The sequence below is a fragment of the Penicillium paradoxum genome, assembly GCF_028828445.1.
Source record: "Penicillium paradoxum strain IBT 22861 chromosome Unknown utg000003l_segment0_segment0, whole genome shotgun sequence".
NCBI classification, from domain to species: domain Eukaryota; kingdom Fungi; phylum Ascomycota; class Eurotiomycetes; order Eurotiales; family Aspergillaceae; genus Penicillium; species Penicillium paradoxum.
The window spans coordinates 3,983,741-4,002,830 of NW_026643181.1; the positions used below are offsets into that span (position 1 = coordinate 3,983,741).

At 50.2% G+C, this 19,090-nt stretch overlaps 11 protein-coding genes across 11 annotated transcripts; 4 read left to right on the top strand and 7 right to left on the bottom strand.

Annotated features, from left to right (window-relative positions):
• Positions 1 to 28: 28 nt before the first annotated feature.
• On the bottom strand, positions 29 to 471 carry N7457_003331 (60S ribosomal protein eL38; the record flags this gene model as incomplete). The annotated part of the gene is made up of 3 exons (XM_057174376.1): positions 29 to 75; positions 205 to 333; positions 408 to 471. The coding sequence occupies 3 exons, from the start codon at positions 469 to 471 to the stop codon at positions 29 to 31; spliced, it is 240 nt and encodes a 79-aa protein (XP_057034527.1).
• An 85-nt stretch (positions 472 to 556) lies between these two features.
• On the bottom strand, positions 557 to 846 carry N7457_003332 (uncharacterized protein; the record flags this gene model as incomplete). The annotated part of the gene is made up of 2 exons (XM_057174377.1): positions 557 to 771; positions 810 to 846. The coding sequence occupies 2 exons, from the start codon at positions 844 to 846 to the stop codon at positions 557 to 559; spliced, it is 252 nt and encodes an 83-aa protein (XP_057034528.1).
• A 692-nt stretch (positions 847 to 1,538) lies between these two features.
• N7457_003333 (Ish1 domain-containing protein) lies at positions 1,539 to 2,064 on the top strand (the record flags this gene model as incomplete). The annotated part of the gene is made up of 5 exons (XM_057174378.1): positions 1,539 to 1,574; positions 1,629 to 1,648; positions 1,693 to 1,790; positions 1,838 to 1,884; positions 1,966 to 2,064. 5 exons carry the CDS (start codon positions 1,539 to 1,541, stop codon positions 2,062 to 2,064), a joined length of 300 nt encoding a protein of 99 aa, XP_057034529.1.
• Positions 2,065 to 2,316: 252 nt separating this feature from the next.
• On the bottom strand, positions 2,317 to 2,899 carry N7457_003334 (putative nuclear transport factor 2 domain protein; the record flags this gene model as incomplete). The annotated part of the gene is made up of 2 exons (XM_057174379.1): positions 2,317 to 2,756; positions 2,854 to 2,899. 2 exons carry the CDS (start codon positions 2,897 to 2,899, stop codon positions 2,317 to 2,319), a joined length of 486 nt encoding a protein of 161 aa, XP_057034530.1.
• Positions 2,900 to 3,167: 268 nt separating this feature from the next.
• N7457_003335 (methionine--tRNA ligase MSM1) lies at positions 3,168 to 5,268 on the top strand (the record flags this gene model as incomplete). The annotated part of the gene is made up of 8 exons (XM_057174380.1): positions 3,168 to 3,354; positions 3,415 to 3,533; positions 3,590 to 3,661; positions 3,719 to 3,805; positions 3,855 to 3,986; positions 4,037 to 4,404; positions 4,459 to 4,936; positions 4,999 to 5,268. The coding sequence occupies 8 exons, from the start codon at positions 3,168 to 3,170 to the stop codon at positions 5,266 to 5,268; spliced, it is 1,713 nt and encodes a 570-aa protein (XP_057034531.1).
• Positions 5,269 to 5,881: 613 nt separating this feature from the next.
• On the top strand, positions 5,882 to 7,192 carry N7457_003336 (putative L-serine dehydratase; the record flags this gene model as incomplete). The annotated part of the gene is made up of 1 exon (XM_057174381.1): positions 5,882 to 7,192. The coding sequence occupies one exon, from the start codon at positions 5,882 to 5,884 to the stop codon at positions 7,190 to 7,192; it is 1,311 nt and encodes a 436-aa protein (XP_057034532.1).
• A 307-nt stretch (positions 7,193 to 7,499) lies between these two features.
• ramB (bifunctional protein farnesyltransferase/protein geranylgeranyltransferase) lies at positions 7,500 to 8,650 on the bottom strand (the record flags this gene model as incomplete). Its single annotated transcript, XM_057174382.1, has 3 exons — positions 7,500 to 8,169; positions 8,254 to 8,358; positions 8,421 to 8,650. 3 exons carry the CDS (start codon positions 8,648 to 8,650, stop codon positions 7,500 to 7,502), a joined length of 1,005 nt encoding a protein of 334 aa, XP_057034533.1.
• Positions 8,651 to 9,023: 373 nt separating this feature from the next.
• On the bottom strand, positions 9,024 to 11,771 carry N7457_003338 (uncharacterized protein; the record flags this gene model as incomplete). The annotated part of the gene is made up of 4 exons (XM_057174383.1): positions 9,024 to 9,591; positions 9,658 to 9,954; positions 10,009 to 11,454; positions 11,527 to 11,771. 4 exons carry the CDS (start codon positions 11,769 to 11,771, stop codon positions 9,024 to 9,026), a joined length of 2,556 nt encoding a protein of 851 aa, XP_057034534.1.
• Positions 11,772 to 13,432: 1,661 nt separating this feature from the next.
• On the bottom strand, positions 13,433 to 14,307 carry N7457_003339 (SGNH/GDSL hydrolase family protein; the record flags this gene model as incomplete). Its single annotated transcript, XM_057174384.1, has 2 exons — positions 13,433 to 14,097; positions 14,160 to 14,307. The coding sequence occupies 2 exons, from the start codon at positions 14,305 to 14,307 to the stop codon at positions 13,433 to 13,435; spliced, it is 813 nt and encodes a 270-aa protein (XP_057034535.1).
• A 1,046-nt stretch (positions 14,308 to 15,353) lies between these two features.
• Positions 15,354 to 16,430, bottom strand: N7457_003340 (DUF924 family protein; the record flags this gene model as incomplete). Its single annotated transcript, XM_057174385.1, has 3 exons — positions 15,354 to 15,951; positions 16,012 to 16,355; positions 16,407 to 16,430. The coding sequence occupies 3 exons, from the start codon at positions 16,428 to 16,430 to the stop codon at positions 15,354 to 15,356; spliced, it is 966 nt and encodes a 321-aa protein (XP_057034536.1).
• Positions 16,431 to 16,810: 380 nt separating this feature from the next.
• Positions 16,811 to 19,085, top strand: N7457_003341 (Zn(II)2Cys6 transcription factor; the record flags this gene model as incomplete). Its single annotated transcript, XM_057174386.1, has 2 exons — positions 16,811 to 16,864; positions 16,914 to 19,085. 2 exons carry the CDS (start codon positions 16,811 to 16,813, stop codon positions 19,083 to 19,085), a joined length of 2,226 nt encoding a protein of 741 aa, XP_057034537.1.
• Between the last annotated feature and the right edge of the window lie 5 nt (positions 19,086 to 19,090).

Here is a 19,090-nt window from a genome sequence, read left to right on the forward strand (position 1 = left end):
TCATCCGTTCATTCCATTGTTACCGGATTTAGTTGGACTTCTTGGTGCCCTTGGTGACATCGACAACCTTGAGAGCTGTTCAAAGAATAACAGTCAGCATAGGTTCAAAGCCGCATTCATTTCCCATTTTCCAAAATGTGTACAGCCTCCATAAAAAAAAGTTCCCAGGAATTTAAATGGCGGGTTGAAGCGATCGGAACGTACCAGGGGGAAGGCTCTGCTTGAGCTTGTCGGCCTTGTCGGAGTCCTTCAGGACAAGGGTGTAGAGGTTGGTGTGGCAGCGAACCTTGAACTTGGTCTGCTGGGACTTGCGGTTCTTCTTGATCCGGGCGGCTAAAGGCGTAAACAGTCAGCATCGATGATCATCTCGAAGTCTCGCGGGGTTCGTTCAATTCGGTGAAACGTACAGGAGGCATCCTTCCGGCGGCAGATCTCAATGAACTGCTTGATATCGGAGACTTCGGCAGGCATAATGACGGTTGCGGGTGTTTTGAAGCAAGGTGCAAAAGAGAAGGGCTCACTGTCGATACTAGAGCCTCTCAGGTGAGTGTGCGGATCACGTTAGGGCTTGTAGCTGCGAAAGCCCTGGCTTAGTCAGCGCCGGGATTGGTGCCTCAGGATGAACAGCCCCAGTGGCTTGTGGGGCGGGTGTGGCTGGTGCAACTGGCAGGAATGTGGCTGCCATGTTTGGTTGCAGTGGACGTGGAACATGGTGCATAGAGCATCCTGTCTCTGCTTCCTCGGGGATGCGATACGGCGAAAAATGATAGTCTGGCATTGTTCGCGATTGCCATCGCTGGTCAGCATACCCTGGCCATCGCGAAGTTCTACTTCCCAACCGTGCATGGCGATGTAGTCGTGGCGGAGGCTGCGTGGATGGGTTTCCTTCAGGATTGAATGCCTCAAGATCCATACTCTGTTCAGACACGCCTTTTGATCGGATTTGCAGGCGGACTCGATATCTCCTATAAAAGTTCACGCTGCAAAAAGGGTGAGTAACCCGTTCCAGGCTGCAATGAAGAGCAAGTATACCCTTGTATGATGCCCACCCCCATTGCAACAACGAACGTAACTGCGGATAAAGCGAGTACTGCCTCCATATCTGCCACTGTGACAGGCTGTTTGAAGTACTTTGAGGAGAGGGCAGTAATGATAGACTTGAGTATAGATGTACGATGCAAAAGAGTGGTGCATCAATGAGTGAAAAATCTAACTGCAGGCTTCCAAGGAATTGCATTTTATCCCTACATACATAGTCACTTGTGTTTACATACAAATTCATGGAAAGTGCCATGGAAAGTGCCATGGAAAGTGCCATGGAGTTGAGGAAGTTGCAATTGCAGTTGTATAGTTCGAAGGCAGCAGCACGGGATGGCTTGGCGTGGCGGTGGGCCCGTCTTGACGAACTGCTCACGTCTACTGATCTTGGGGACTTGTCTTTTGCATCGTGTCCTTTCAGATCTTTTTTTTATATATTTGACCTTTGTGTACCCCTTGAACGGAACTCATCAAGAAAGTTGATTACATTGTTCTTCAACATGCCGACCGCGTTAGATCGGGCATTGAATTCCAAGGTACTACTGACATATTAATCTATACCCTCATGAACTATGTCTAATGCTTGCTAGAACCTCTTCCTTGGTGCGGAGTGGATGAACCCCAGTCAAGATGATCCGCAAGTTTCTGACCAAGGGATTCCCATATAGGATTCGCAGGAATGGTGACGGCGGTGGCAGCCTATTCCATCTTGGGCAACGATGTTCTTCCCGCACAAGCAGATCCTACAGGAGGTAAGAGGAGATCATCATATGGAAGAGCGCAGGCTGATGAACCTTAGACCCTGAAAACTGGACAATGGATGAGACGAGAAGATGGCTTCGTGCGGTACGTCTGAATGGGTTTGTTTTGGACATGATTGATAATCATACAATCTTATTCTGATGACAAACTGACCAAATTCACCAGAGGGGCCTTTTACCGAGCGAAAAGGCGACACGCGAGGAGTTGCTGGAAAGGGTCAAAGCAAATCTCCGCATACCGCGCAAGACATCGGCTGGGCCTTGACCCCATATCCATGAGACATGACATCCACAATTTCCTTCCCTTCTTGGCGTCTGATTTTCCACCTCCGAAGCAATTCCAACGGTTGAAATTTCTTATTTGCATCGTATTCTGTAGCCAATTATGCGTAAATGGGGGCCTCGGCCGGGCCTCTTTCACTTGCGTGTGGTGAGATGAGATAAGGTCTCATGGCGGCGTATCGTCGTGAGAGATCTTTCATTATTCGTAGGATCGAACTGACATGTGGTTGATTGCTCATACGACAAGGCGGAAATTTTGGCTTTGAATGAGCCAATCCTTGCGACCTCTCGCCCGCTCCGCGGATGGATTGGGGACCAGCACAAACGTCTCACTGAACCCTCGCTGCGGGCGATCGCGACCCTCTCCGTAACGCACAAATCCACTGACCACGACAAGTATCGACATATCCTTGACTCCCATCTCTGACTGCGGCTTCAGTCCACCACCCGGCAAAACGGTGGGGTATGCTTTGTTGATAATCTGGCAATCGTAGGACTGGACCTCGTAGTGTGCGGGCGACATTTGGTTCATAAAGACTTCCTGAACAGCAGCGCCATCTGCGAGGGCGTTTCCGTTGAACATGATTGTGGTGGGTTCCAGGGAGTAATAGGAGCCGAGAGACTGGCGATTCAGCCCCAGAGCCGGGTAGAAGGTCTTGACGAACTCTGTCGCAGCTAAAAGTGACAGAGACAAAAGGTCAGTTGATACTCAATATCCCCAAACTCTGACTCGAAGATGAGATTAAAGAGCTTCTAAACATATCAAACTCACCCTCGGTTGACACTTTGGTCAGCGTATCCTCACTTGCTGCAGCCATCGCGATAGATGTGCAGATTGGCCGGGAAGTTGAGAGGATGGCTGCGGTTGATACAAAGAGAGATGAAAGAAAGGGAAGGTTCAAATGAGAGGAATAACTGTATTTATAAGGACTTGGGTTGGTCGACGATGTAATGGACGATGTAATCGCGACAAAGCGCCTGGCGCAAAAAAAGGCCGAGAGTTGCGGAGAAGCTTGGACCACCCGAGATCGCCGCGCGGAATAACATGCAACGCCCGCAGCCTGCCTTACCCTTATCACTCATCCAATGGCTACTGCAAGGACGCCGCTTCGCTCGTTACTCAGAGCGTCTCAGCTTTTGCGGCCGAGGCAGCCGTGGAGCTGTACATCGCGCAGGCATGGATGGACAATCCCCCGGCGCGGACTTGCATCTGGGCCGCCAAAGTCCGACAAGCCTTATTATGTGACAACGCCAATTTTCTACGTTAATGCTGGTGAGTATTGGAGTGAATGCATATGCAAACTTTTTTGCTAATATTACATACGCTCTTTAGCCCCTCATGTCGGTCATTTATACACAATGGTCATCGCCGATATCATGAAACGGTGGCAGGTCTTGCTCGGAAACACTGATGCTCAGCTATTGACTGGAACGGATGAGCATGGAATGAAGGTACCTATACCCAAATTGGTAACACTCGGGAACAGTGGTAGTTGACATGAACACAGATTCAACAGGCTGCGCACCGAGCGGGCATGGACACCCAGGCATTTTGCGACATGAACTGCCGGACTTTTGAGGTATGAGCCCTTTTTGCCATAATTAGGCCCATTTCTGACTGGATTCGGTTGATACAGGCACTAGCAAAGGCTGCAAACCTCGACAACGATCATTTCATCAGAACTACCGACCCGGCGCATCGAGATGCTGTCCAATATTTCTGGGTAAGCGACTACAATTGATATCTGCCAGTGCGTGACTGATCAGAAATAGGAAATGTTGCAACATCGTGGGTATATCTATACCTCCAAACACGAGGGTTGGTACTCGGTCAGTGATGAGACATTCTACCCGCAAACGCAAGTACAAAACTCCCTGGACCCATCAACAGGGAGGAAGCGCATGGTAAGTAAAATGGCAGTTCTCCAATGAGTGCAACTACTCATTGAATTTAGGTCTCAATAGAAACTGGTAAAGAGGTGGAGTGGTCATCAGAAACCAATTATCACTTCCGTCTCTCAGCGTTCAAGGATCGCCTACTTGAATTGTACAAGAGAGAAGATCCATTCATTTCCCCTACATCATACACAGCTGCTGTGGTCAACTCTGTTGAGACGGGACTGCAGGATCTCTCTATTTCTAGACCCACGGAACGTCTCACCTGGGGCATCCCTGTTCCCGGTGATGATACGCAGACAATCTACGTGTGGCTTGATGCTCTGGTCAACTACTTGACTAAAGCCGGATATCCTTTCCCCCCGGGACAGGAGAATAATTCTGCATGGCCCGCGGATTTGCACATCGTTGGCAAAGACATTGTTCGGTGAGTTCGCTAGTTTCCCCGGGAAAAAACCGTGGAAAGTTAATCATTTCACAGATTCCACTGCGTCTATTGGCCTGCTTTCCTCATGGCACTTGATCTTCCTTTGCCTCGCAACGTCTTGGTGCACGGACACTGGACGATGAATCGCGAAAAAATGTCCAAATCCACCGGCAATGTTGTGAACCCCTTTTTCGCCATTGAGCGGTTCGGAGTTGATGGCATGAGATTTTTCCTAGCTTACCGTGGCGGTCTTGCGGATGATGCGGACTTCGACAATTCCTTTATCATCCGAGACTACAAGAAATTGCTTCAGGGGGGCATCGGAAACCTTGCCCAGCGCACAATCGGATGTGCGCGTGGCAATTTGCGCTCATACATTATGGATGCCGTCTCGGATAAGCTTCCAGCAGCCACCCCTGAGGACCTTGAACATCAAAACATCTTGGAGCAGACACCGACCAAGGTTGCCGAGCATATGGAGAACTTGAATCCCCGCGCCGCACTGCAAGAAACCATGAACATCATCGAAAAGGTAAGGGATGATCATTCCCGAACGGTTTGATGCGAGTATTGACCTATTTTTCCCTTTTCTAGACTAACAAATACTTCCACGCGGCGGAGCCGTGGAAAACTCCCAACCCCCAACGAGTTCTCTACAATGTGGCGGAATCGCTGCGGATCAGTGCCATTCTACTGCAACCCTTCATGCCCGGCAAGTCTCATGACCTTCTAGAAATGCTCCGTGTAGATACCTCGGACCCCTCCAAGCGGGCCTTTGCGGCCACGGCGTACGGTTCGGATTCAGATTACGGCGAAGGTGTTAAGAAGGGTATTCTTTTCCCTCCTTTGCTCACTGAGGAGTAATGTCCCTGTTTTGCGCTTTCGATTTGATAAGAGGAATCAGCCGATGGCCAATCATGAATGATCGAGAGATCCGCTTGAATAAAGATATGCATCATCTCCGCTCAGACACGCCAAATCCCATGAGGCTTTTTTCCCGGGTCCTCCACAAGTCGAAAGCTGAGACGCCAGATTTCGCACGCCCGGCCACTGTAACATCAGCAGTATGTCATGGTCGACCCACTATGATAGCGGTCTTCCACAAGGTTATCGACGGGAAAGACTGGGCCAGAATCGTTGGATGTCGCGGGCCAGTTTGATGAGGCGGGAAACCGACCAAGTTTCCCGTCGGAAAACATTTGCCCTAGCTTGGAAGGCTCACTTTGTATATCAAAACATGTCTTAATATCTGCATACTGGAGTTTGGATATTTTACTATTTATCTTTTTTCCTCTTTCTTCCTGACATCTTCATATCTCTCTATTTTAGTGATTTCACTCCCAACCGCCGTGTAACAACTCGACTGAAAACAAATTACTATTTTGGGAACGGCCTCTTTATACTTCTGACCTTGAAAGTCCTCCGGTGACCAACAGAGCATTTTTCTTTCTCTTCCATTTGTTCAACACATACCGAAATGGGGAGCATCGACGTTTCTGCCTGTGATAAATTGCAGTTCAAAACGCCATGGATCGAGACACCCCTGATCGAGTCCGCCTGTCTTTCCCGAGCAGCTGGATGTAGAATCTTCCTGAAGCTGGAGAACGTCCAGCCCAGCGGTTCCTTCAAGTCCCGTGCTATGGGCAACCAGATCCTCTCCCACCTTCGCAACCCGGAAAACCTAGGCCGCAGAGTCCACTTCTACGCCTCGTCCGGAGGAAACGCCGGACTGGCAGCCGTCTGCGCAGCCCGAAGCCTGGGATACCCATGCACCGTCGTGGTGCCCATGGGAACCAAGCCTCTAATGCTTGACAAGATCCGAGCAGCCGGAGCAGCAGACGTCATCCGCCACGGCGAGACATTCTCCGAGGCCGGAGAGTACATGCGGGAAACCATCATGAAGACGAACAGTGGCGATGAGGACAGGGATATAATCAAGATCGCCCTCCATCCCTTCGACAACCAGCCCATCTGGGAAGGAAACGGCACAATCATCGACGAACTCGAAACCCAGCTTCCCCCCATCACCACCCCCGAAGATAAAATCGCCTACAATGACCGAGCCCTCCCTCTAGACGCCATCCTCTGCAGCGTCGGCGGCGGAGGCCTCCTCAACGGCCTCGTCATGGGCCTCGAGAAACGTCGCCAGAAGAAACAATCTACTTCCACACTCAACCCTATCCACCTGCTCGCCATCGAAACGGCCGGTACCGATTCCTTGGCCGCGGCTATCGCCAAGAACTCCCTCGTCTCCCTCCCAAAGATCACATCCCAGGCTATCTCCCTCGGAGCTGTCCGTGTCTCGGAAACAACCTTCCAGTATGCTGTTTCCCCGCCACCGGGTATTAAGGTGCACAGCACCGTCCTCTCAGATGCAGACGCCGCCCGCGGCGTGCTCCGTCTTGCCAATGACGAACGACTCCTCGTCGAGCTCGCATGTGGTGTTTGCATCGAGGCGGCCATTGGTGATGCGGCTGCTGCAGTCTCTGCATCGGCGACTGCCGGCGCGAGCGCTCAGAGTATCAAGAAGCGCAAGAGGGGGTCTGAGGAGACTATCATCTCATACCGTGACGAGGGCTATGGGGATGACCGGTCGAGTTCGACGGACAATGACACCGATCAAGAACTTGACCCGGAGGTCGACGATAAGCTAAGCTCTAAGCTTAAGCAGCTTGTCTCTGGTCTCACTCCCCAGAGCAGGGTTGTGATTATTGTCTGTGGTGGTAGCTATGTCACTATTGATATGGCTTCTGAATGGCGCAAGATGTTGGATGAGGGATGGGCATGAATATTGATGATCTTATGTTTTCTCTCTACTTTGATACCTTTTTTTGTTGTTCTCTTTTAACTTCTCACGTTTAATTTGCGGCACTATGTCTTTTTGGTTTCTTTTATATTTCCTTGCTTTCGGGATGGACAGATAGAGGCTTGGACTTTGACATCGACGTCGTTCATACAGCTATACAACAATCTTTAATGCAAAAAGAATTCTATTTACAAATCCGCATTCATTCACAATACCGCAGAAAAAGATGTATCTGATTCTCTTAGAAGTCATCTCAACCACGCAATTCCCAGTACCAATCCACCCGAAATCAAGCCACAACCTGATCCAGCTTCCGAATTCGATAATCCCAATAATTCTTTCGAATAGGATCAAACTCCTCCTTAAGCATAGTCAACATCCTCACAGCCTCCCCTTCCTTCCCACCTTCCGCAAAAACATCCGCCAACCACTCAACAGCATGCGAACTCTTAACAGCACCTTCCGCAACAAATCCACCAACAAACCCTTCCCACTCACCCAACCCACGCCCCGCAGCCCGCAGCACACCGCGCGCATACCACCACGGACTCCGGTTCTCCGGCGCACGCAAGATAGCCTCCTGCGCGAATTTCAGCTCACCGTCAACCATGTCCTCATCCACAATAGGCAATTTGCCCTTCTCCGTCGGCGCCGTAGAAGGGTTGCCGGCGTTTACCATCCCCGCGTCTGGGAGGGAGGTGTCACGCGGGCCGAAGCGTAGCATGTACCGGTGGTTCCAGGCAGAGTTGTTACGCACGTCGGCTTTCAGGAGGAATTCTACGTCCTCGAGCTCGCGCGGTTGGTCCCAGAGTTGGAAGTGGCGGACGAGCCAGTGGCGGTAGGTCCATACGTGGTAGTTCTTGGAGTCTTGGGCGAACATCTCCATTAAGAAATCTGCTTCTTTGGGTGGGAAGGTTGGGAAGTGAGATTTTGATGAGAGCAGAACTTGGCGATGGTGCCTGGGTGGTTTTGTTAGTTTTGGTTTGTTTTGTGTTTTCTGTTTTCATGACTCGTTGGTGCTTGCCGGGTCATTGTAGACGTACCAGATTTGATAGTTTTTGAGGTATTTCAATGAGACGTTGTTCAGCCACTCCAATTCTTCATTGAGATCCTTCTCCAATGCGAATAGAATCTTTGCACGGTAGATCCTGGACAATATGTTAGATATCGGTGTGGCATGCGGCGAGGAAGCTGTTACTAGCCAACTTACCATACGGTGTAATGCGCTGGGTTCATTGAGATAACATCTTCAGTCAACTTCAACGCTCGTTCAGACATCTCGTTCGCGGCCATCACGGCACGAAGATACGAGGTCGCCTCAAGGTACTCGAGGGGATAGGCGATGGTTGCCAGCGGCATGACGCCCGAGTCCGAGCCATCATCCAGCTCGATTGGAGTGACAGATGCCCACTCGGGATCAGCAGAGTAGGTTCCCTCCATGATTGGGCGGTGCAAATTGCAGTGAGAAGCTTAAGAGTGGAAGAATGATTGTCGGGATGCAATCAAATGGTGGGGTACAGGGGTCAGATACACGGGATGACTCGGGATTGCGTCTCACGCTTGGGATTTGCGCTGTCGAGAGGAGTTAGGCAGTTACAATCAATCAAATCCCAGTTGAAAAGCGAATTGACCAAAACAAAAGACCGAATGCGAGATGCGGCGGATATAAAACATGAGGTGGAGGTGGGGCGCGTGTTGGCCTCAGGCGCACACACAAAGAAACCGGAACAATAGCAACGCAATGTGTTTCTTCGTATTCTTCTTTTTTTACGAGGGAGTCTGGAAATGAACAGGGAAAATGACATTCGTATTATTATTGGTAATTCCAAAGCCTCTTTTGCTCTTTAATCCACCACTTCCCCACCTTCTCGGCGTCGGATAGCCACTTTCCGGCTTTGTCTCCATGCTTTGTTTGAACACGCCCGGTCAGCTCCTCGAGCGACCACCCCCGTAATGGATTCAATTCGTCTGGGTCGGTGTCTAGATCGGAGAACACATATTCAAAGTCCTGACTGAGCGGCAATATGAGTCTATACGGGACCGCTGCAGAGCCAACGCTGAGCATTGTGCCACCGGGATTGATGATGCCAAAATTCCATGCTTGCCGGCCATTATGGGTAGCTTGGTAGGGGCGTATCAAAGACTGCCCTTCATATTCGTTCATCAGGTCTTGGGCTGCGCTGGAGTCCATCTCGTTCAACGAGCCCGAGTTCACCAGTAGGTCGAGAATAGTCGGTACAACGGACATCGATGTTGCATTGGCTGTCACTTGAAGCCTGGGCAATAGTGGGTGTCGGAAGACGAGTGGAACGCGGAAATTGCTTATATGTCCGTTCTCATATGTTCCGGAGACTGGGGTATCTTCGGAGAATGCCTGGCCACTGGTTGAAGTTAGTTCACTGTTCGTCTGGTTGTTTTGCGGAGTTTGTGAAACTGGTGGAACTTACTGGTCTCCTATGAACACAACCAATGTTTCGTTTGCAATACCGGCTTCGTCGAGAACCTTCATCATATCTCCAAGCCATGTATCTACGTATCGGACGGCGTTGAGGTATTTATTCATGTCCTCGTGCTTCGCCACAATACCGTCTTTTGAAAAGTATTGCTCTCTTTGGTATGCGGTAGGGGTGCCCCATGGGTGATGAGTTGTGCTGGTGAAATGAGACAGGAACAGTCGTTCATTGTTCTTGATTGTATCGTTGACAACATCTCGTAGGTACGGGTAAATCTCATTCTCCGGATAGCTAGACAGAGTATTAGCATTGCATAGCATTTATGTTGGAGAGAACTGATCTTACCCAAAGTAATTGATCTCCTCCATACCCTCGTGGTGATGCTTAGAGCTTGCAGGGCTAATATCTTCGCGATAGATAGCATTTTGGAAGCCCATCTTCACATTAAGCTTATCTTGGTCATCATACTGTCCTGTGATGGACTGCATGAATACAGAGGTCCAGTTCCGATCATGAATGTGCTCAAGCCCCCCATCAGACTTGTAATCCCCAGTACTCTTTATAGTCGAGTTTTCCTTGAGTTGATTGAATAACTCGAAGATCTGCATGATACATGGCTGATAGCATTGAGAATTGACTTCATCCATGAAGTTCACTGGTAGTGGCCCTGCGCCACAGTAATTCATGACCGCACTTTTGAAAGATAGACTGCTGCCAGTCAGGATACCGTTCACATTGATGCCACCCATTCCTGGTTCCGTGAGATCGTTCCATGCAGCAATGGGAAGGCCGGAACTGTTCATGTCAGTCGGAAATCCGCTCACTTCACCGGTCAGCATCTCTGCAATTGGTGTCAAATGTGACAGCTTGGCGTTGACATTTTCAAGTGTTTCGGGGGGTGGGGCCTTGTAAGACGAAAGGATCTCCTCGTGTAAATGTGAACCTGCCTTGAAAGGGAATATGTCCTTCCGGGCACTCTCCATCAACACAAGCACGACATGGGTAATGGGGACTTTGTGGTCCTTCAGTGCCTGAGCCACTGGCTCAAGCATTTCATGCTCGAGGTTGGTGATTCGCAGAGGGTCGTCGATCGGGCTGTAAAAGGTCTTTTGGGAAGTTCCATTTCCAATCCGAGGAATGCTACCGTCCTTCTCTCTGCCATTATGTGTTTTATTCCAGCGCTCGAACCCTGCTGGCAGATTTCCAGATGCCCATACGGGTCGATCGCCTTCGATGTCCGGATCTGGGTTTCCCGGGGCCCAGCCCTTGAAGTGATCATGAGGGCCTTCCCAGTATGGCTCGTCAACTAGGCTCGCGAGCGGAAATGCTTGGTCTCCAGTCTGATGCTGCTCAGCGGGCCGCGACCCCAACGCCTGGAAAAAGCTGAACGGGATAGCTCCCGACATATGATTGAACGGGACTTGAGGGCGAGCCAGACGCAGAACTCCAATAGTTACTACAGCGCCCGCCGTCCAAAACCGAATGAGTCTTTCTGCACGCAACTTTGTTCGGATCTTCGCCAGAGGCACTTCTTCGTCTGCCGTTCCGGTCGATCGTAAGCTAAATAGCGCAGACATCCAATGGCTTATAAAAATGTACGTCCAGTATTTGAGGAACCATGAGAGCACAAGAAGCAAGCTTGCGGCTCCTAGAAATGATCTCAGTCCGCTGAGCATTAACTTTCTCCCTTCGGGGTCATTGCCCACAGTGGTGGCTGCATCCCAGCGGATCTCACTGCCAGTCACGAAATAAAATCCAATCTGCGACGCGGACAAGACGAAGCTCAGAGATCTAAAACAGTCAAAACCAGGGTCTATTTTGGGGAATTTACTTAGCCCAGCCTTAGTAGATAGAAGGACTTACGTTATGGTTACTGTCACCACAGTGCCCAGAATGGATTTCAAGCCAGTGAGCTTGAACAGCAAAGCCCACGCGCCTATGCACAGGAGAGTCTCGAGGATGAAAAATGTCGGAAAGTAAATGAGAAACTGGCCGAGAGGTAGAGAAGCGACATGCTGGAAGAGATGGAGCAGTTTGGATGATATCACCGAGACTGCCAGTAGGGAAGCAATAAATGGGCGAATGGAGGATTGGCGTGGGGCGATCATCATGAACGAGACAAGGCCGCCCAGGCCAGAATGCGCATGTTTGCCTCGAGGTCAACTCTCTCGAATCCCAAAACTGCCGTGGACAGTAGATTGGCAGTGTATGTTGGTAAGTGTGCGACTGCAAAATCGAGTTGGGTGTCTCAGATTTAGGGAGACTGGACACGCGACTGGAGACCACATCGGAGCAATCAAATTCTTTGTTCGCGGTCGCTAGCAAACTCCTTGGATGCAGATGCGGTGTCCCCTATTCATTGTTGCGCATTTTCTGAAACCAGTGGAAGGCTTAATTCGCTTGGTCCAGATCCCCCGTGTACGGGGTGCATGTCCAACGCATGAGGTCTGAGGATAAGTCATATGATTGGAACCGGGTTGTCATTATTCTTTACACTTGGATTTACTACTACTTGCCCTTCAGTACAAGACACATTGTCAACTATCTCGACCAAAATGCTGGCCAAACCAAAATAAAAGGGGGCAACAGGGCTTGAGTAAGGGGGCCAAGGGACATGTGCATACTTACCGCTTTGGGATGCGCCATTCCACCATGCGGAATGTTGCACTCGACTCACGACGAGTACGGAGTACGCAGTACATGCGGAATAGGATAGAGTCCTGTGCTTGCAATTGACTTGGACGGTGGTTCCTCCCCGTTCCTACTGACCAAAAGGACCAACTGGCACCCTGTCTGTAAACCTGGCCTTCTTTCTCGTCTAGCCTAGCAATAAGATGCTCCATCAGACCCTTTTTTCAGGGTTTCTTGGCACCTGCTGGCTCAATATGTTGTAGACACTGAAATGAAATACTCAATTTCCACGTCTCCTGTCATAGAATTCAGCCCTTGGCCCTCGTATCCGAGTTCTCCTTTTGGTGCCTGTCCCCACCCTCCAAGTCGAGTCGAGAAGCCATCGTACAGGCTAATCTTATCCTTTGCGAGGAAAATCCAGCCAGACTGAGACATTCCCCAGTCATCAGTCCCAACAGCGAAGAGGGCTGGCTGATTCCTGCCGGAAGTGGGTTGATCCTGAAACCAGCACTGCCACTCCAGCCCGGTTCACACTAGTGGGGCCTGAAATTCAAGGCAAACTGTCTTTGTCAGCGCAGTATAAGCCTAGGCTATAAACAGGAACCTTGGTTTTTGTTGTGGCCTGGTAATTTGCTGTGTTTTTCACACCGATGACACTGATAGGCTTAGCAGTTCCTGATCACTGATGATCTTCCAGACAAGCAGCGTCCAAATTCGGCTTGAAGTGTTAGAAGCTAAGAAGGCTATATGGATATGTCTCATTGGCCAGGGAAAATATGTGACTAATCACGGCATCTTGCAACGAAGCCGATAACGAGACACCGACGTTCCCGCGTATACTCCGTACTCCGTACATGTTTCACGCTTGCATGTGCACTATCACCCACATTCGCAGCTTTGCTGGCGTTCAAAGTTCTCTCTGGGGCGAGCGGGTCTGTAGGAACCATAAGATCACGAGAAGCAGGCTTGCAGCTCCTAGAAATCAAATCTCGATCCTTCCCGCCAATGGTGGCCTTCGCCGTCGAAATGACTAATGAGTACTAAGATAGGCACAATCACAAACTAATGGGATAATTTCTGGTTTCCTAATGTTGGGCGTACATGGACAGAAAGGTCCGTTGATGGACATATATTGTTATCACAACATGTATTTCGACCCATCAATAAACCCCTTCTGGAGGGCTTCCTGTACACCAAGGAACCATAACCTCGCCATCCTATGATAACCCTTGTCATCGGGATGTATACCATCGGCAAAATCCTGAACATCAGGTCCATCCGACGCATGCATATCCACCAGAACGATCTTTTTCTGCTCAGTAGCCTTCTGTTGCTCCAGAGCGCGGAACTGGTCGTTAACGCGCATCACTAGCGAATCGACCTCTTTATCCGCACTAGGAATCAAAGTAGAAAGGAGGATAGTGCACTGAGGGGAAGCCAGCCACAGATAATCGAGCATACCACCCACGCGGTTACCGGCCTCTGGAATATTGAACTTCTGGAGGCAATCATTGGAGCCGGCGTTAACCAAGAAGACATTTGGGGATAACATGGCCGCGGATTTTCGAGCCTTGCGCTCGATTTGGTCGATTCGGAAGCCGCGCCAGCCCTCGTGGCTATTGTTAGGCATGGATCCATCTTTTCGCGATCCCACCATGCGAGCATTGATGCCATCGAGCCGGAGCATCTGCAACAGCGGCTGCCTATAGCCGGTCCCATCCGAGGAGCCAACGCCGCGAGTAGCTGATCCGCCTAGGGGCATTAACCGCAAGGCAGCCTCGGAAGCGGATGCGGAGAAATGGTCTGGGATATTCAGAAGTTAGCCATCGGCTCGGGATCTCCGCCATCAGCTGATTCGGACTGACCATCTTCTGAAAACTGAAAGGGCGATCGAGGCGGCTCAATGGTAGACAAGTAACGGTTTGTGCTGGGAAGCGGCAAGGAGTAAAGGTAGGAACTGAGTGACCGGCCGGTCACTCTCGGCCAGGGAGCGAACTGGATTGGTCGTCGCATGTTATCAAGGTGATGGAATACCTGGATACGTATTTCACAGACTACAAACAAGAGAATAGAAGTGGCAGAGGCAAGTTGAAATACGTTGAGGCATCGTCTATCCCGGGCTCGGCAGAATGTCGAAACGCCGAGCCCGCCGTAATATCGCTCAGTTGACTCGGAATCATGAAGTGAAGGTGTTTCTTTGAATAGTACAGAGTACAGGTGCATGGGCCTGAATGAGTTGATGGCGGGAGAATTCTACGTGGCGGATTGGTCTACAAATCAAGCTATACAGTGAGGGTCCGTGTCCGCTCGCAGATAGTTTCATACGGGACCATTCTTGACAGGCGCCCGATATAAGATGCTGGCACGGAATTCAACTTCTGAAGCCAGGATCGTGCCGATAGAATCCTTGCGAGGTATCTCTAACAGCATCCTCTAAAAATCCCCTATCAAGCGCAGGCTGGGGGAGGAGGTGCCGCCGAGATAAATCGGTCCCCAGAACGCCTGTCGTTGAGACCGCCCCTTGTGCCATACCTTGGGAAAGCTGAGGAACCGCCGCTGGATAGATGGTGGGATATTCAGGGAACCCTAGGGGGTCGGCTGTCGATTTTGTGTGCATAAGCAACGCCTCTTCCATTGTTTCGATGTGGCGGCAGTATTCCTGAGCGATGCAATCCCCGGTCACTTTAAACTCTCTCTCAAGCGACATGATGCCTCTTCAAAGGTGTTCTAATCAGATTTGTTGTTCTGTCCATTTAGTGTGCTCGATATCACTAGCATAACCAACTTAGGAAATGAACTGTGAGCGAAAAAGTAATCAAACGCAAAGAAGAAACCGTCGATCCAGGATTGAGCTAGGAGCTCCGCAGAGTGTCGCGTACACCTCATATAGCATATGAACGGTCGGCTCATAAAACGATCATATCATAGGGAATCGAAAGGCAATGGGCAAGACGGCTGCCTATAACTATAGACCTGATTTCCACGTTGTAAATGACTTGGTACCAACCTGTCTAGTAGCTATACACAACATGATGAGTAGATACAAGCTCGCGTTGACTTCACCCAAAAGTCTCCCCTCCATTTTCCAAGTACTCAATTTCCTCTGAAGTAGACACTCTCCCCAAGGCCTGGTTTCGATGCGGGTATCGTCCAAACTGCTCAATGATGACTTTGTGTCTCTTCTCAAAGTCCATTGTACTGCTCAAGAGTGCTTGGAGCGCCTCCGCTTTCCCGGATAAAACAGTGTGACAAATCTTTTCTTCTTCACTTAGAGTTAATGGGTCCTTGGCTAGAAGCTCATTCACATCCCTGGCCGTATCCTCATGCACCTTGATAGCTTGCTCATGTACAGCTAAACTTTCCGAATGCATCAGAGGCATATGGAACCACGTGCGGTAAGCTATGCGATACCTGTAATACGGTGATTGGGTCGGTATCCCTTGTTCAATCGCCTTGAGGGCAATTTCCTCGGCTAATGGGTCGAACTTCCCAAACACCACCTTGGACTCGGCTGCCCGGTAGCAATTGCGGGAAATTTGGTCAAGTAGAATGATCAGATTGAGCCAGTCCAACGGGGAGGATGGGTTGACAGCTGATAGAATATCCGAAGCTGATGCCCCGGATTCAATGATTTTGTCCAGGGCAGGGCAGAATTTGCTATTTGAGCTCATTAGTCTTTCATCTTGCCGTTGAAACACAGATATAAGTCATTCTTACCCGCAGGCCTTGTCGAAATCGTCGTCACGAGAAAACCACTTCCCCATCTCACCCCATCCAGGCAGGATGAGTGCCTCCTCGCTGCTTAGATGATCGAACCACAACTTGTGCACGTCATTGAGAAGGGTTGGGGTCAGAGTCTGCTTGAGTTCGGAGCTTGCCATTGCAGTGGAAGTTGAATAAAATCGATGAGAAGAGATACCACCACCAGACTGTTTCCGCAATGAGGGTCTCCCGAGAGAATTGGTACGGAGAGTTGGAATTGATATCAGTCCGTTAGCCGGGATCACCACTGGCTTAATAATTGAGGTTCTCAATGTCCGAAAGAGCCCTTTGGAGACTGGCTATGGAAATATTAGAACGATGAGTAATTGCTTTTCCGAGTAGCTACTCACCTTGCTGCGCACTAAGTACGGCATGACTAGATCCTTGCTCTGGAGTAGATGTCAATTAGAAGTCGAGTCATTCCAGGGCCCAGGCCCGGCATGGGGCTGAGTCAGCATGTGTATTTCCAATCCAGATTGTATCGAAGTCCTTTCATTTACTAAGTAGATATTTGTGTTGATGATAATTCATAGTAGACACTAGGCTGGTATGCTCGATCTCAACCACAGTGAGGTATAACGTATAACGCAGGCAAACTGGCCTGTCACTGGACTCTGCCAAGCCTCTCGACCCGAAGAGGCAAAAGAATCCCGTTATCTCGATTCGCCCCCGCACGATGTTCCCCTCAGCCTGTACTCCGCATCTTCAATGCCCTGGATCTTGAAAGAATCATCTTTTCAATGCTTGGTCAGTAATGCGCCGTGTTAAGAAATCCAGAAATGGCTGTGCAAGATGCAAGAGTAAACGGGTGAGTGGATTCCGGAAGAATTTGAATACTCGCTAACATATCCCCACAGGTCAAATGCGGTGAAGAGAAACCTGACTGTAGTCGTTGCACCCGCTTGGGGGTCCGGTGCCCTGGCTATGCCCAATCCCTGCGTTGGGTCACCAAGTATGAGCAGTCTAATCCTGCCGTGTCGGCGTCGGTCTCCGAAGTGAGGACCCCGAGTCCGGCAGCTTCTGGCTCCAATGTTCAATTGGAACCCCCAATTGACGATGCTGTCGTCCCGGATGTCTCAAATTTTGAGCCGCCGCATGAATCTCGCCCTTCAAGCTTTCCCTTGAGTGGGCCAAATGCTCTATGTGACAACCTGTGGGATCATCCGGGCCATGGATCTTTACCTGAACTGACTGATCTATGCTCTCCATCCCCGGTGGCGGCATCGTCGTCTTTCTCACACCAAAGAGACAATTTCCATGATTTTGGCCATGATGGAGATGCGGCTATGGACCTGTCGTATTTTCTGTCACTCATTGGACCAACGCCGACTGAGGAACCGGTTGACAATGTGTACCGAGACTTCTCACCTTCGGCAATTGTTCGCAGTTATCCTCCCGCATCTCAGCGATCTGCATCGCACAACTTCATGTCAATCTCCCGTCCACTGAATAATCCATCATGGACTCTAATTGAGTACTATTTCAAGGAAGTGGCTGCACTGTTCTCGAGCTACGACAGTCAAATGAACCCATTCCGGACTACGGTATCCCGTCTCTGGGGATCTTCACTGGCGATGTGCCGGACAATGCAAAGTATGGCAGCTGCAACACTTGTCAGTGAATTCCCTCAATTTGGGCCTATGGGTCGGAAGATGCGTGATGAGGCTGTTAATATCATCACGCGTGAAGCAGTAATAGATGACAAGTCTTTGCTGGCATTGTTAATGCTTGGCCAGACGGCTAGTTGGCACGACCCAACCGATCTAGGTATATCATTTTTCAATCTGCTTCGCAAACAGCTAAACACTATCTCTTCATCGTCACATCCCCCAGGTGGTGACTTTTCTAAGAATGACAGCAATAACTATCGCTTCTTTGAAGAAGCTCTCATTTACTGGGAGATGCTGCTCTCATTCGTTGCAGACAATGATACCATGGTCATCTCTGACAATTGTCGATCTACTTCATCTATGGACGAGTCACTAGTTTTACAGCGAGTTCCACACCCGTGGACCGGCATCGCGCGCGACACACAATTCACCGTACATGAGGTCGGGCAGCTCATCCGTCATGAGCGGAAACGCGTCCACTCGAGGAGGTTCACGTCCCAGGCTGATATTACCCGTGCCCAATTGGCAATGGAGAAGGCTCGACAGCTAGAAGAGCGCCTCTTGGGTCTTGCCCATCCCTCCGAGGCCGAGATTGTCAGTCCTGGCGACGACGATACCCCAGTCTGGCACCTTCTCACGATGGCCGAAATGTACCGTTGTGTTGGTCTCATGCAGCTATATCGTGTTTTTCCAGACCTACTGCATAGCCGTTTACCTGCTCCAGCTTCCGCGTCGCCTCAATACTCTACCACCGCAGGCTCAGTATCCCGCGATCCGTTCTTCCCCATCGATCTCGATAGCATGAACCTATCGACTGGATTTGGTGATCCCATCCCGGCGACAGGTCAAAATACCACTCAAAACGCGGCTCATTCATCATCTACAACATCTTCTCCGCCCAATCTCTACCGCCATTCTACTCAGCATCAACCAACCCCACAATCACCAGCAGACACCCAACCAACCCCCGACCTAGAAACCCTCTCTAACAACTGGCTTACCGAGTTCGCCGTAACAACCCTTTCTCGTCTAAAGACCATCCCCCTGGAATCACGCACCCGCTGTCTCCAACCTTTCCTCCTAGTGGCATCCTGCTCGGAGCTCCGTCTTCCGCGACTCTCCAATACGAATGCAGGCAGCCAACCTCAGAACGGGGAAGACTACATGTCTGGCGATGATACAAATAATGCCAACCGAAATCCAACTCCTACGATCTCAATGGAGGCCATTGAAGTCTCGCGCACGCGCAAGTTCATTCTCGGTCGTCTAACTTCCTTTCTGCATGTCCTACCACCGAAACCGATTCATGTCTGTTTGAACTTAGTCAATGAAGTCTGGAGGAGATTGGATGCCGGAGAGGAAGATGCGTACTGGGTTGATGTCATGATTGAGAAGGGGTGGGAAACGACGATGGGGTGAGGTGA